At 37.2% G+C, this 15,309-nt stretch overlaps 1 protein-coding gene across 3 annotated transcripts in view; it reads left to right on the top strand.

Annotated features, from left to right (window-relative positions):
* The window catches only part of PI4K2B (phosphatidylinositol 4-kinase type 2 beta), a 35,082-nt gene that overhangs the window by 11,267 nt on the left and 8,506 nt on the right, over positions 1–15,309 (top strand). For 2 of the 3 annotated variants that reach the window (XR_004055173.1, XM_010362982.2), the window contains exons 4-9: positions 809–940; positions 3,659–3,812; positions 5,149–5,216; positions 8,389–8,488; positions 13,105–13,238; positions 13,805–13,864. Coding sequence is in view for 2 of the 3 variants with exons in the window: in XM_010362982.2 (XP_010361284.1) it covers positions 809–940; positions 3,659–3,812; positions 5,149–5,216; positions 8,389–8,488; positions 13,105–13,238; positions 13,805–13,864 (648 nt within the window). In the remaining variant the exon portion in view is untranslated. The remainder of the gene's footprint in view (positions 1–808; positions 941–3,658; positions 3,813–5,148; positions 5,217–8,388; positions 8,489–13,104; positions 13,239–13,804; positions 13,865–15,309) is intronic. The other variant, XM_030924168.1, reaches the window with a different exon arrangement.

The following is a 15,309-nucleotide window of genomic DNA, read 5'->3' as shown; positions in this document are numbered from 1 at the left end:
CCTCAGCCTTCTGAGTAGCTGGGACTACTGGCACATACCATCATGTGCCTGGCACCCACATCTTTTCTGTTTATCATGGCTCACTGTAGCCTCGTCCTGCTGGGCTCAGGTGATCCTCCCACGTTAGCCTTCTGAGTAGCTGGGACGACAGGCACATACCATCATGTGCCTGGCACCCACATCCTTTCTTTTCTTTTTTTTTTTTGGAGATAGGGTCTCGTGCCCAGGCTGGAGTGTAGTGATGCAATCATGGCTCATTGCAGCCTCGTCCTGCTGCGCTCAGGTGATCCTCCCACCTCCGCCTCCTGAGTAGCTGGTAATACAGGCGTGCACCACCACACCCAGCCAGTTTTTGTATTTTTCGTAGAGATGGAATTTCTCCATGTTGCCCAGGCTGGTCTCAAACTCCTGAGCTCAAGCAGTCTACCTGCCACAGATCCCCAAAGTGCTGGGATTACAGGCGTGAGCCACTGCACCCAGCTAACTTGGCATCCTTTCTAAATTTTTACTTGAAGTCTTCTTTCTTAAAATGTTTATTCCTAAGTCTACATTTTAATGCTGTTACTTTTACCACTGGCAAATTTTAGGCCTCTGAAAGGCCTTTATACCACTCTCAGAAGGAAATATGTGCCATTCATGTAACAAGGCTTTGCAAAATTCCCTGACTTTTCTGTTTTAGATTATCTAGGGCCTTTATTACAGGGTTACACTTTGCTAATTTTCATCATTAGAGTGAATTTCATGGTGTATATGAATAGAGATTCTATAATACAAATTCCAACCATTTTTCTATATTGTATGTTTCTAGGTGGTTTGGCTTGTCAGTGAGACATTTAACTATAATGCGATTGACCGTGCAAAATCAAGAGGCAAAAAGTATGCTTTAGAAAAAGTGCCAAAAGTGGGTAGAAAGTTTCATAGGATAGGACTCCCTCCTAAGGTAAGTTTCTCTGATAAGCTTTATTTAGAGGGCAATCGGGCACATACACCCTGAGCTCTAGGAGCTAGGCATTGTGCTGTTAGCTGTGGATATTATTATAGCACAGATTTTTCATCTTCCAGGAGCTTATAGTAAACAGGTAATTTCAGTGTAATATAAAGCTGTTGAGATGATGGTAAGCTCAGGGAGCTCTTAGAGGATAGATGGACGCCTAACCCAGTTTAGAGGGATGGGAGGTGTTTCCAGGAAGAGGTTGCATGAAAGGCTTATAAAATAATGGGTAAAAGCACAGGTCTGAAATCAGACCTAATCCCAGCCTCTCTGCTAGTTTGCTCTGAGACCTTGGGCAGGTTCCTTATTCACTCTCTCTTTCTCTTTCTCTCTCTCTCTTTTTTTTTTTAATAGAGGGTCTTACTCTGTTGCCCCATCTGGAGTACAGTGTTGTGAACAGGGCTTTCTGCAGCCTCAACCTCGTGGGCTCAAATAATCTTCCTGCCTCAGCCTTCTGAGTAGCTGGGACCACAGGTGCACACTACCAGCCTGGCTAATTTTTAAATTTTTTTTTGTAGAGATAGAGTTTCACCATGTTGCCTAGGCTGGTCTTGAATTCCTGGGCTGAAGCAATCCTCTCGCCTTGGCCTCCCAAAATGCTGGGATTTCAAGTGTTAGCCACTGTGCCTGGCCAAGTTCCTTACTCTTTAAGCCCCAGTTTCCATAAAATGAGAATGATAAAAACTACCTCTTAGGTTGTTGTGAGGATAAAACTAAGAAATTCATGTCAAGTACTTGGTACATAGTAAAGGTTAAGTAAATGGTAGCAGCTATGTTTACTTACTGCACATAATATTTTCTTTCTTCTTATCACCTTTAAATAAACCTGAGGGATGGTAAGCAGCCAGCTAAACAACGGTAGAGAGGGTTAATGGGAAAGGCATTCTAGAAAAAGCTTTAAGATTTATTTATTTGTTTTATTTTATTTATTTATTTATTTTTTGAGACAGTCTCGCTCTGTCGCCCAGGCTGGAGTGCAGTGGCGCTATCTCGGCTCACTGCAAGCGCCACCTCCCAGGTTAATGCCATTCTCCTGCCTCAGCCTTCCAAGTAGCTGGGACTACAGGTGCCCACCACCACGCCCGGCTAATTTTTTGTATTTTTAGTAGAGACGAGGTTTCACCATGTTAGCCAGGATGGTTTCGATCTCCTGACCTCATGATCCTCCCACCTCGGCCTCCCAAAGTGCTGGGATTACAGGCGTGAGCCACTGTGCCCGGCCAAGATTTATTTTTTAGAAATGTATTTGGCTTATGATTTTCTTGCTTCTGTGCATTTATCTAGATAAAAAGAATTTCAGTAGGAATTCATCGTTAACCTAACTTTTAAGATAAATTTTACTCAAAGTGGGCAGGGAGTTTGAAAGTTTTTAAAAAGCCTGTTCTTCCTTGGACATGCTGAAATAAGTGTGACTAAAGGAGGATGTTATTTCCATATTTATGACTACTGGTTCTTAGTTATAAGTATTTTAAAGAATACCTTTAGGAAATCATGAAAATTTTATGCCAATAACAAAAACATAAAGTGTTAGAATAAAAAGCAGATTTTCTTTGTGGTGATTTGTTTGTATTTTTGAAGGAAACTAGGGTTACCTATTACCTGTTTGTCACATACTACTTAAATTTGTATTTCCTTCTCCAACAAATTGTTTACTGTTAACTAGTAATCTTATTAACAAAAATGCCTTTTTAAATGGTCATGTCTTAAAGGAAAGGACTTTTTCAAAGCCACTATCAATATTATGATTAATAGATTTGTTCTTTAAAATTTTAGACAGGGTATTTAATCTGTGAATCTGTGTGGTTGAGGAATCTGTCCTTTTTTTTTTTTTTTTTTTTTTTTGAGACAGAGTCTCGCTCTGTCACCCAGGCTGGAGCGCAGTGGTGCCTCTTGGCTCACTGTAACCTCCGCCTCCCAAGTTCAAGCGATTCTCCTGCCGCAGCCTTCTGAGTAGCTGGGACTACAGGTGCATGCCACCACACATGGCTAATTTTTTGTATTTTTAATAGAGATGGGGTTTTACCATGTTGGCCAGGCTGGTCTCAAACTCGTGGCCTCAAGTGATCCACCTGCCTCAGACTCTCAAAGTGCTGGGATTATAGGTGTGAGCCACCACACCTGGCCTCATCCTATTTTTAAAATAAAATGATTTATTTAGAATTCAAAGAAAGAGTCTAACAGCTAAAAAAAAAAAAAAATGAAAAAAGAAAAAAATTTACTGTATTTTATGTCAAAAAAAGAATCTGGAAAAGTTTATTCAGTAAGATAAAATTGCACTGTTATTGAATAAGCAGAATAGGTTTAAAATTTGGGCTCCATAATTACATTCATCTTAATGAATATTTTTAGAAAATGGCATTCTTTTTCAGAGTGTCACATTGGAGATACATGTTTATTCTTTTTTAAAATTTTCCCAAAATAGCTGCTATGCTCCTTGAAAGTCTAGGGGTAAGCATTTTTTATCTGCTATGTATTCTTTATGCGATTATTTAAAATTAGTGTATAAAAATAGTTTTCTTGATAAATGTGGCTTATCTAAATTAGTGGTAAGTCTTCTTTCTTATTGTGTTTACATGACGTATTTTTTGACAGTACTGCTGAGAAATATAAATATTAATCCCCTTGTTCTTGTACTTTCTTTTCTAACTATAGTTCTTAAAATTATAGATTGGTTCCTTTCAGTTATTTGTTGAAGGTTACAAGGAGGCTGAATATTGGCTTAGGAAATTTGAAGCTGACCCTTTGCCTGAGAATATTAGAAAACAATTTCAGTCACAGTTTGAAAGATTAGTTATTTTGGATTACATCATCAGAAATACAGGTATTGAAGTTCTCTTATTTGTTTACTCAGATCTTGTTCATTTTCAAACTATATTCTTGTTATCTAAATCAAAGTGGTAAACTTTTGTTGCTGAAGTCTTGAAGCCACTTTCTCTGTCTACCTTGGTGAACAGATGTAGTATTGACTGTCCTGGGCAGAAGTCATCCTGTGTTGGATAGATTCTGATTCATAGCAGGCTCTTAGATCAGTTCCTGTCCCCTAGAGAGGAATTTCCTAGGGGCAAGGCAAAGTCAGATATTGGTTATCTGCATAATGTGAGTAATTAAGGCTTCGTTGTATAAATTATGTTAGCTTATTTTGACATTATGTAACTGTTAGTGTAGTCTATAAATACACTAAACTCTTAATTTTTCCTGTGCTATAAAGGGGCAATGATGTAAACCAGGGGTGTCCAGTCTTTTGGCTTCCCTGGGCCACACTGGAAGAAGAATTGTCTTGGGCCACACATAAAATACAGTAACACCAATGACAGCTGATGAACTTAAAAAAAATAATAATTTTGAAAAGTCTCAAAAAAAACCTCATAATGTTTTAGGAAAGTTTACAAATTTTTGTTGGGCCACATTCAAAGCCATCCTGGGCAGCATGTGGCCTGCAGGCCTCGGGTTGACTTTGATGTAGATTATCCAAAGCAGGGGCTCCCCATTGTGGGTCCCTGGACTCTCGGGGTCAGCATTATGTGAGAATTTGTTAAACACGTATCTTCTCAGACACTACGCCAGACCTTTTGGAACAGAAATTGCAAGTGGGTGCTGGCAGGCTGGGTTTTAAGGTACCCTCCAGGTAATTCTGATGCATTCTGAAGTTTGAGAACCACTGGTTCAAAATGTTTTCTTATTTAGTTTTTCGCAAAGCATCAGATAATTTTCCAGATTTACTGTCTTAATTTATATATGTATATATATATTTACAGTCTAGACCACTTCTATGCTGACATGAGGTGAGCCTGCTTAGAAATTTGCCTAGAAATAGGGGTTAATCCTTTTCTTCCTAAAGTGAAGAAAAGCTCTTTGATTTTAATAACCTCGATTTAATAATTGTATCACCTCACAGGGTAGTAGTTTTGAGGATTACATGGATTATTACATACTAAGCACTTAAAACAATGTTGGTCGAGAGAAAATATTCAATAAATGTTAACTCACATTTATGGGATTGTTTTTTTTTAAGTTTCTTTGTGTTAAATTGTGACCTCTAATATGCTATGGATAACCAGTGAAAGTCTCAAAAATCAGGAGATCACTAGATTTTTCTCATTGATACTAAGCCATGATGTCCATAGAAATGAAGTAACAGATTTTGTTTGTTTTGAAAGACAGGGGCAATGATAATTGGTTAGTCAGATATGAAAAGCAGAAATGTGAAAAGGAAATTGACCATAAGGTAAGGAAATTTACAATTTTATATGTTTTTATATATACACCCACACACACATATGTATATAATTGTGTATAACTTGTGAATATATATATATATATTCAATTTCTGTAAAAGATTTCTTTAAGTTATTCTTCACCATTTCCTCCTTCTTTCACTTAATCTTTGGTTTTTACATCTACTTTTTCTTTTTTTCTCACACTTCTTATTTTCGTCACTTGTTTACATTGCATTCTTGATTCTTGATGTTTTTTTTTTCTTTTTTTAAATAGAGACGGGGTTTTGCCATGTTGGCCAGGCTGGTCTCGAACTCCTGGCCTCAAGCAATCCACCCGCCTCAGCCTCCCAAAGTGCTGGGATTACAGTCGTGTGCCACCACGCCCAGCCAGTTCTGTTTTTTCTTTTGTCAACTGTTGGGCAGCTTTATTTTATATTTCGAATTAGAAGAATAATACCTGCTTAGTAATTTTTTAGAGTTTGAGATATTTATAGAATCCCCATATTTTGCTTTTATGTAATAAAGGCTTCTGGGATGTTTGTTCACCATGTTTGTATTTTACTAATTCACTTTCTTCTGAGTCCTTTCATTCAGTGTTAAATAATACAATATTATCTAATAAATGGAACGTGTGTGCGTAACCTGTGAATCACGTCCACTGAACTTCAAAAAATTATTAAATACTTTTACTGTTTATAAGAAGCTGGTTTTAACATATATAATAGACTGCATAGAGCCTCAACACTGATATCAGAGTTATAGATTTTAAGGTCATTGCTATCAACTTTGAGTACCAAGTTCAAGTTTTAGATATTTACATAAGATTTTTTTTTTCAAAATACTTTTACAAGTTTAAAACAGTTTGTACATTTGGGAAAGTTTTAAGTGATTAAAAATATTTCTTCAATATTTATAATTTATGTTCTCAAGTAATGACTTAAAGCTGTTGCATCATTTTTAAAAGTTTGTACTTTTAAATGTTTATCAAGGATATTTAAATATATATATTCATAGCACTTAGCAATAAAAAGGAACAAACTTGATACACACAATAGCATGGATGAAACTTAAAATTATACTGAGTGAAAGAAGCTACACATAAAGGGAACATATCGTATGATTATATTTATATTTAAAAATTAGAAAATGCAAACTAGTTTCTAGTGACAGAAAACAGACCAGTAGTTGCCTGGTCTTGGGGTAGGGGGAAGGCTGGACTGCAAAGGGACACAAGGAAACTTTGGGGTGAAAGTTACACATATGTCAAGGCTCATCACATTGTACTTGTTAATATAGGAAGTTAATTGTATGTAAATTATACCTTAATAAAGTTGTAAATAGGAAAGAATGATAGAAATAAAAATAAATGCCAGTTGTAGCAGAAATGGGCTTAAAATACAAACATAAATGCACATATGTATAAGCTCCTGGGCCAGGCACAGTGGCTCATGCCTGTAATCACAGTACTTTGGGATGCCAAGGCGGGCGGATTGACTGAGTCCAGGAGTTTGAGACCCTGTGTCTACAAAGAATTAAAAAAAAAATTTTTTTAAAGCACCACTTAAGGATAAAAGACTTTAAGAGAGTAGAAAAAGTAAAATGAAATAAATTAGCCTGACATGGTGGCAAACACCTGTGGTTCCAGCGATTCAGGAGGCTGACGTGGGAGATCGCTTGGGCACAGGAGGTCAAGGCTGTGGTGAGTTGTAATTGTGCCTCTACACTCCAGCTGGGTGACAGAGCAAGACCCTGTCTCAAAAAAATAAAAAAATTAAAGATAATTAAATAAACGTAAGCTCCCGAAATTATTTTATTTGTATATCTTGAGCAGTTAGATTTTGCTGAAAATTCTTTTGCTCGAGTATTTTGTGCACTTTCAATGAGGTGTAAGACATTTGATATAAACTAAAAGAAATAAAGTTGGCATACCTCACATCAGCCTTCACTGTAGTGCTTTTAACTTAAAAAATTTGTTTTACTTTTTGTTATTTTATCTAGGCCACTTAATAGTAATGGCCATCTGTCTTTAAGTAATCAGAATACTCTTTTTTTCCTTTAAAAAATGCACACATTTAACTTTAGTCTGTTTTAATTTCTAAGTAAAGCAATTCCAAAAATATGAAGTTAACATCAGAGCCATGTGAACCACCATGATAAAATAAAACAGATATTCACAATAATTACATCTAAAGATAGTTCAGCTTGATAAATCACCTTCCACAGAAATACTCTTTAACATGAAAACCCTCTTTCTGCTGAGATCTTTATTTCTGTTATGAAAGAATACAGAAGTTAGGAACAGCCTACTGTATTAGTACATTCCCCCACTGCTATGAAGAAATACCCAAGGCGGGGTAATTTATAAAGAAAAGAGATTTAATTAACTCACAATTCTGCATGGCTGGGGAGACCTCAGGAAACTTACAATCACGGCAGAAGGCACCTCTTCACAGGGCGGCAGGAGAATGAGTGCGAGTAGGAGAAATGCCAGACTCTTACAAAGCCATCAAATCTCGTGAGAACTCACTCACTATCATGAGAACAGCATGGGGGAGACCGCCCCCATGATCTGATTACATCCACCTGGTCCCGCCCTTGACCCATAAGGATTACAGGGATTACAATTCAAGATGAGATTTTGGGTGGGGACACGGCCAAACCATAACACCTACATTCAAGAATATCTTGAGGTTCCTTCTACTAGATCTTATTATATTTAATTATGGTCTTTGGAGGAATTTCATTTAGAAACAATTTGTATTTGACTTATTTCTTTGGGACCCTAAGAAAGACTAGGTCTTAATAAGGTGATTTTATTAAGGTGTTTAAAAAAATCAGTAATATTTTACATCATACATTTAAGCAATGAATCTAGCAGTAAATTAGCTAGAACATCACTTTTTAAAGTCACAATATTTTCAAGCCTTTTAAAGAGAAAACCATTACTGAGTAATGGTATAATATCAAATTTTAAAAAACGGTGGTTAGGAAATACATGTTTTTTCAGACAGTCTCTTCCATTCCTGTGTGAATTTGTATTTTTTCTGGTAGCATTGTTAATTTTTGTAGGTTTTTCAGAGAGAATATGTTCTTAAACATCAATAATTATTATAAATAATTTATCCTTTGGGAATATTTATGTAGGTTCTTTTATCAACATATCATTTTTCTCCTCTATAGGAATCAAAATGGATTGATGATGAAGAATTCCTTATTAAAATAGCTGCAATTGATAATGGTCTAGCATTTCCTTTTAAACATCCTGATGAATGGAGAGCATGTGAGTATTTAGAACCTTCTGTGGATTCTGTAATTACCTTTTTTCCAGAATGAGAAGGGAAAAAAATTTACAGATACCATAGAGGAGGAAAAAGCAAATGAAATATGATTATTCATTAAGGCTCAGTTTTAGGCATTAGGGATGCAAATATATATTACAGGGTCTTGCTATGAATTGTTTGCTTAGTTTGGGATGACTGGTTTTGATTTTTAGGCTTTGTGTTATCCTTGGAAAATGAGTTCAGTAGTGTTCCAGTTTTAAAAATATATATAACGTTGAAATTATTTTAATATTTTGGTAGAACTATATTTTAAGTTTTTGCTTGTATTAACTTATAAAACAATTTAGGCCTGCCCTCCATCTGACCTCATTCTTAGGGAGTAGTGCTTTAATTGCCTTCCCAGTCTCTCTTGTGGTAAATGATTACATTTTGTACATCCTCTTGAACCAGTTTTAGACACTTTTATTTTGCTTAAAATTTTCCATGACTTCTTGAGTTTTAAATTTATGAGTATAGCATTTTATTAGAATTCTCTTATAATTAAAAAAAATTCCCTCTGTGCATATTGAGTATTTAGGGAGTGAAATGAAATGATGTCTGAAATTTGCCTTAAAATACTTGTGGTGGTGTGGACAGGAGGGATAAATAAAGCCAATTTTGCAAAAAATGTGGTAATAATTGAATTAACATGGGAGTTTATTATAGTCGTTTTCTGATATTTGTATGTGTTTAAGATATATGGGCCAGGCATGGTGGCTCACACCTGTAATCCCAGCACTTTGGTGGCTGAGGCTAGCAGATCGCTTGAGCTCAGAAATTCAAGACCAGCCCGGGCAACATGGCGAAACCCCATCTCTACAAAAAATACAAAAATGGGCCAGGTGTGATGGCCCATGCCTGCAGTTCTAGCTACTTGGGAGGCTGAGGTGACAGGATTCCTTGAGCTTGGGAGGTGGAGGTTACAGTGACCCAAGATGGCACCACTGCACTCTAACCTGGGTGACACAGTGTAAGGCCCTGTCTCAAAAATAAAATAAAAAATATATAGTATGTTTTAAAAATCTTTATATCCATGATATGTCTCTTTTAAATTCCTTCAATTTATTAGTGAGCCTTTTACTCATTAGGCTTGCCAAAGATTTGTCTGTTGTTAAGCATTGGCCCTTCTATTTATTTAATTATTTATGCTTTTTTCCCCCAGATAATTGCCTATTTATTTTATAGATCAGGCTTTTAGTTTGTTTGCTTTTTCTTTTATAGATTTATATTTTCCGTCATTATTCTTTTTTCCTATTATATTCATACTATATTGCTTTCCTATAAATGCATATTAGGCCTCATATTTTCCTCTGGGTATAATTTTGGCTAAACCACGGATTGCACAGGTGCTACTCTATGACTCTGCCTTACATACTTATATTTTCTGATTTTCTTTTTGACAGGAATAATTAGAAGTATTTTGTCTGATCTTGAAATTTCTATGTCAGCTTATTTTAATTGTACATTATTACTATTTCTAAGAAACTGTTCATTATTGTTATTTTCCAGCATTATTGCATTGTGATCTGTGAATATGGCCTGTGTAAATTCTGTTTTACAGTTTGTTAGTAATTTCTGTATGATCCTATATATGGCCTATTTAGAGGATAGTATTTGAAAAGAATGAGCACAAAATTCTGTCTACTAACCTAAAGGTTGTTAGTCATATCATATCCTTTACTTATTTCCTGACTATATAATCTGTTAATTTTCAGAGGAAATTAATGATCACTGTGATTGTGATTTTGCCAGTTTTTTCTTCAATTTCTATGCATTTTTTGCTTTGTATTTCACATGTGTAGAGGTCCAGTGGTTTATCTTCCTGGTGGTGTCTTCTTTTTTTTTTTTTTTTTAAATTAGTGTGACATATATCCCACTTTGTGTATACCTCAGTGGTTTTTGCTTTTCTTATTTGGTTTTCGGTAACATTGTTATACCTCTGTTCATTTTGTTAGCATATACCTGGTATTATTCTCTACATTAATATATGTGTGAATGAATTACAAGGTCCCCCTCTGTCACCTAGGCTGGATTGCAGTAGCATGCTCATAGCTCACTGCAGCCTCAAACTCCTGGCTCAAGCAATCCTCCTGCCTCAGCCTCTTGAGTAGCTGAGACTACAGGCACACGCCGTCACACTCAGCTAATCTACTTTTATTTTATTTTTAACTTTTATCATTTTGTTCTAGATATATGACTTATGAAGGATACTTAGCTGTTTTTTTAACCCAGTCTGCGTCTTTTAATAGGTGCACTTTGTAGTTTAAGTCTCAATAAACTACTAATATGCTTAAGCTTTTTCTGCCATCTTATTTTTTTCCTCTTAAACATGAATTGTAATTTGTTCTTTTTTGCTTGTCCTGTCTTTTGTTGAACTGATTTGAAATGTCTTGGTTCCATTTTATGATTTTCTCCTAATGGTTTGGAACCTTTATGCAAATTGCATTTTTAAAGGGTTTAAAGGGTACATCTAGGAAATTTTTATCAAACATGTAGTTGGGGATTAAAGGTTGGAGCTTGAAAAGGAATTGGTAGTGGGGATATAGTTTTTATTTATTTATTTATTTATTTTGATTCCTGGGATATGAGAGAGAGGAAACAGCTTTTAAACTGTCATCTTGGCCGGGCACGGTGGCTCACGCCTGTAATCCCAGCACTCTGGGAGGCCGAGGCGGGCGGATCATGAGGTCAGGAGATCAAGACCATCCCGGCTAACACAGTGAAACCCCATTTCTACCAAAAATACAAAAATTAGCCGGGCATGGTGGCGGGTGCCTGTAGTCCCAGCTAGTTGGGAAGCTGAGACAGGAGACTGGCATGAACCTGGGAGGTGGAGCTTGCAGTGAACCGAGATCATGCCACTGCACTCCAGCCTGGATGACAGAGCAAGACTCTGTCTCAAAAAAAACAAAAACAAAAACAAAAACAAAAAAAACCCTGTCATCTTGTTGGTGGAAGCCATGGTGTGTTTGCTATTACCCAGGAAAATCACAGAGAACAAACACTATTGCCTAGCACAATGCCAGGTACGTAAGTATTCAATAAATGTTTTATGAATGCTTAAACAAATAGAGAAGAGAAAGGACTAAGTGTGGAATCAGGGCTAACAGTGACATTAAAAGAGGGGAGGAAAAACTAGCAAAAGAGAGTAGGAGTAGCTTACAAGACAAGATAAACTTAGAGTGATATCTCCAACGCCACAGAGGAGAGAATTTCATAAAGGAGATGATAGAAAACAGTGCTACATACTACAGAGAGATTAAGTAGCATGACAACAGCAAGTGAGCCTTTGGACAGACCCTTGGGTCTGGCGACTGGTGGCCTTCGGAGAGAGAGTTTAGATGGTAGTACTAGAAGTTGAGTGTTGGGATTAAATGTAGAGGCAGATGAAAAAAAAAGGGCCTTTCTTCTATGAAATTATTCAGGGAAAACTAAAAAGAAAATTGGACATATCTACAAGGAGATGTGAGCCAGGGGAAAGACTTTCTTTAGAATGAAAAGTAACCTTCCTACTGTGTGCAGTGAGATAGATCAAGAAGTGAGAGCCAGGCATTGAGGTGAGCTGCTGTAGTCCTAGCTACTTGGGAGGCTGAGGCGAGAGAATTGCTTGAGCCCAGGAGATTGAGGCTATAGCGAACTATGATTGCGTCACTGCACCCCACCTAGGTGACTGAGGAGAAATGACTCCAAAGGCAGATTTCTTCTTCAGGGCTTTCAAAGTGGTAGGATCCACCAAAGCTGGTGATTCTCACTGGATATGCTCACGGTAGCTCTGTGGATGATCATGTCAGAAAGCTTACACTCTTGCAGGAATCTGAATATGCACCCTCTCTAGAAGATTATACCTGTACAAATCTCTCTAGTCCTGGCACGGTGTGGATTTAATGGTCTTTTTGAGGGAGAACTAGAATTAGCTCAGAATCGTGGATCTTTTGTCTCTTAAAGTGACTCACCTATTTACCTTCTAATGATTTCAAAGTTTAGAACATCTGTGTACAAGTAAGTGCTTAATTCCTGATGATTTGTAGCTGTGGAGGGCAGGCAGCCCTCAGCCGTGGTATTCAGTCTGTGCCTGGGTGTGGTGATACGCACCTGTAGTCCCAGCTACTTTTGAAGCTGAGGTGGGAGAATCCCTTGAGCCCAGAAGTTCGAGGCTGCAGTGAGCTATAATCATGCCACTGCACTTCAGCCTGGGTGACACAGTGAGACCCATTCTCTTAGAAATATATAATAATAAAAACAATCTGGGGCTGTGTACAAGGTATAGGTATTCATCAGTTTCTGAAATGAGGAACCAGATAGATTGAGATACATTTAGAACTATTTGAGATAGATTCATTATCCAAACTCTTACTCTTGACTGTCTAAAACTCAGAGACATTATGAGTTTACTATCTGAATTGACTGTCCAAATCTGAGTAATTTGGATTGCAGTGTGTAGTTTTACTCTGATTAAGTTCTTATCCTGTCCTTTTTTGGGGAGAACCTAGGAGTTGTAGGAAAGAACCAGGAAAAATGTGAGTCTAAATAAACGATTTCCTACCACTGATGAGGAGAATGTTTTTTTCTCTATTAGATCCATTTCACTGGGCTTGGCTTCCTCAAGCAAAAGTTCCTTTTTCTGAAGAGATAAGAAGCTTGATTTTACCATATATTTCTGACATGAACTTTGTGCAAGATTTATGTGAAGATCTCTATGAACTTTTTAAGGTAAGTTAATGCTTAGTTTGATTATTGCAGAAAATGAAATCTTAAAATAGAAGAGACTGCTTAATAGAGCTAATTTGCAATGTACTATTTCTTGTATTGCTGCTTGCCATAAAACCTGACAGGACGGAGAGGAATTAGCAGTTTTATTTACAGGAGCATACATTCATAAAGCTATACTTACTATGAGCATTCTTTGAAGTGAGACTACATTAAAACTTAATTTGCTGTTTTCTTCAGAAGTTGAATTTTTACAAGAAGACTCTATAAATTATAATACATCTTTGGTGACCTGCTATGATTTAGTTCTCTTAAAAAGCCTAAATTCATTGGCTGGAAAGTCATCTTAAATCCTTTCTGGAACAAGTTAGGGTACAAATAAATAAGTCTATTCGTGTCATTCTGGGAGTATACAAAAATACCTCCGATAAAAATATTATTTTTGTTTTATTTTATCGATTAGGAAAGCTTTTTAATGGCCTTATTTGCTGAGTTGAAGAGTTCATCTGTTTTCAGATATTTATATCAAAGTCTTTATTTTGGGAATTTTTTTTTCCTTTCTGTAATAGACTGACAAAGGATTTGACAAAGCCACTTTTGAAAGTCAGATGTCTGTGATGAGGGGTCAGGTAAGTTACCTTTTTATTTGTTCATAAGGAAAAAAATCTCTGAAACAGTAGTCAACTGTTTTCTCCACTGTGACCTGGAGATGGAATTTTTAATACTACCTCTTATGCTGAACCAAAATAGCCCAGATGATTAGAAATGAAGTTGATTTGGCCTAGTGTGGTGGCTCACGCCTGTAATCCCAGCACTTTGGGAGGCCAAGGCGGGTGGATCACCTGAGGTCAGGAGTTCAAGACCAGCCTGGCCAACATGGTGAAACCCCATCTCTACTAAAAATACAAAAAAAAATTAGCTGGGTGTGGTGACGGGCACCTGTAATCCCAGCTACTTGGGAGGCTACTGCAGGAGAATCACTTGAACTTGGGAGGCGGGGGTTGCAGTAGCTGAAATCATGCCACTGCACTCCAGCCTAAGCCACAAGAGTGAAACTCCATCTCAGAAAAAAAAAAAAAGAAATGAAGTTGACTCAAATCATTTCTCCCCTCTATTATCTTATAAATGAGGTAGTTTTGACCTTGTTGTGTACTGTTTATTTAGCTCAGTGTTTCCCCTGCTGGGAATTGTTGGTCCCCGTTTTGATAGCTATTTTCTTGGGCATCACTACCTTTTCCCCCTCAGATCCACTCACTTAGACATTTCAGTACCAAGTTCTGTTGCCAATAGATTACTATTATTATTATTATTTTGCAGAATATGTTTGGCTTTTGCTAGAGCAGTCACTAAATAACCATGTCACCAAGATGGAGTGTCGATTGTAACATGAAAAAACCAATTGTAACTCAGTCCTCTCCCTGATCCCCCCTCCTCACTTTTGTGTGTGTGTGTGTGTGTTGGGAGACCTAGTCTTGCCCTGTTGCTCAGGCTGGAGTGCAATGGTGCGATCTCGGCTCACTTCAACCTCTGCCTCCCAGGTTCCAGGGATTATCCTGCCTCAGCCTCCCAAGTAGATGGGATTACAGGTGTGCACCACCCCGCCCGGCTAATGTTTTTATAGAGATGGGATTTCACCATGTTGGTCAGGCTGGTCTCAAACTCCTGACCTCATGATCAGCCGCCTCAGCCTCCCAAAGTGCTGGAATTACAGGCGTATGCCACCGTGCCCAGCCCCTCCTCACCTTTAGTTAAAGGTTAGAAGTACAAGGCATTAAGTCTACTGATGTGGACCTGCAGGCTGGGCTCACTCTCAGATGACTTCTGCTTCTTGGACTCTGAATGGTATTTCTATTCCAAAAGGAAAGCTTGAAACAGAAATAAGTTGTACTGTAAACCTTGTCTTTTAGTGTCTTATAAATTAACATTCTCTTCCTAGAATATACTTTTAATTTAAGGTAGCTGTTTGCCACAATACCTGTAGTAAACAAAGTGGGTCAAGTTTTTGCACTGATTATTATATTATACAACTTTAACAAGTACGTATAATTACATCAGAGAATCATTCATTCATTCA

The sequence above is a fragment of the Rhinopithecus roxellana genome, chromosome 2, assembly GCF_007565055.1.
Source record: "Rhinopithecus roxellana isolate Shanxi Qingling chromosome 2, ASM756505v1, whole genome shotgun sequence".
NCBI classification, from domain to species: domain Eukaryota; kingdom Metazoa; phylum Chordata; class Mammalia; order Primates; family Cercopithecidae; genus Rhinopithecus; species Rhinopithecus roxellana.
Note: the sequence above shows the minus strand (reverse complement) of the source record. Positions and strands in the feature narration are given on the sequence as shown.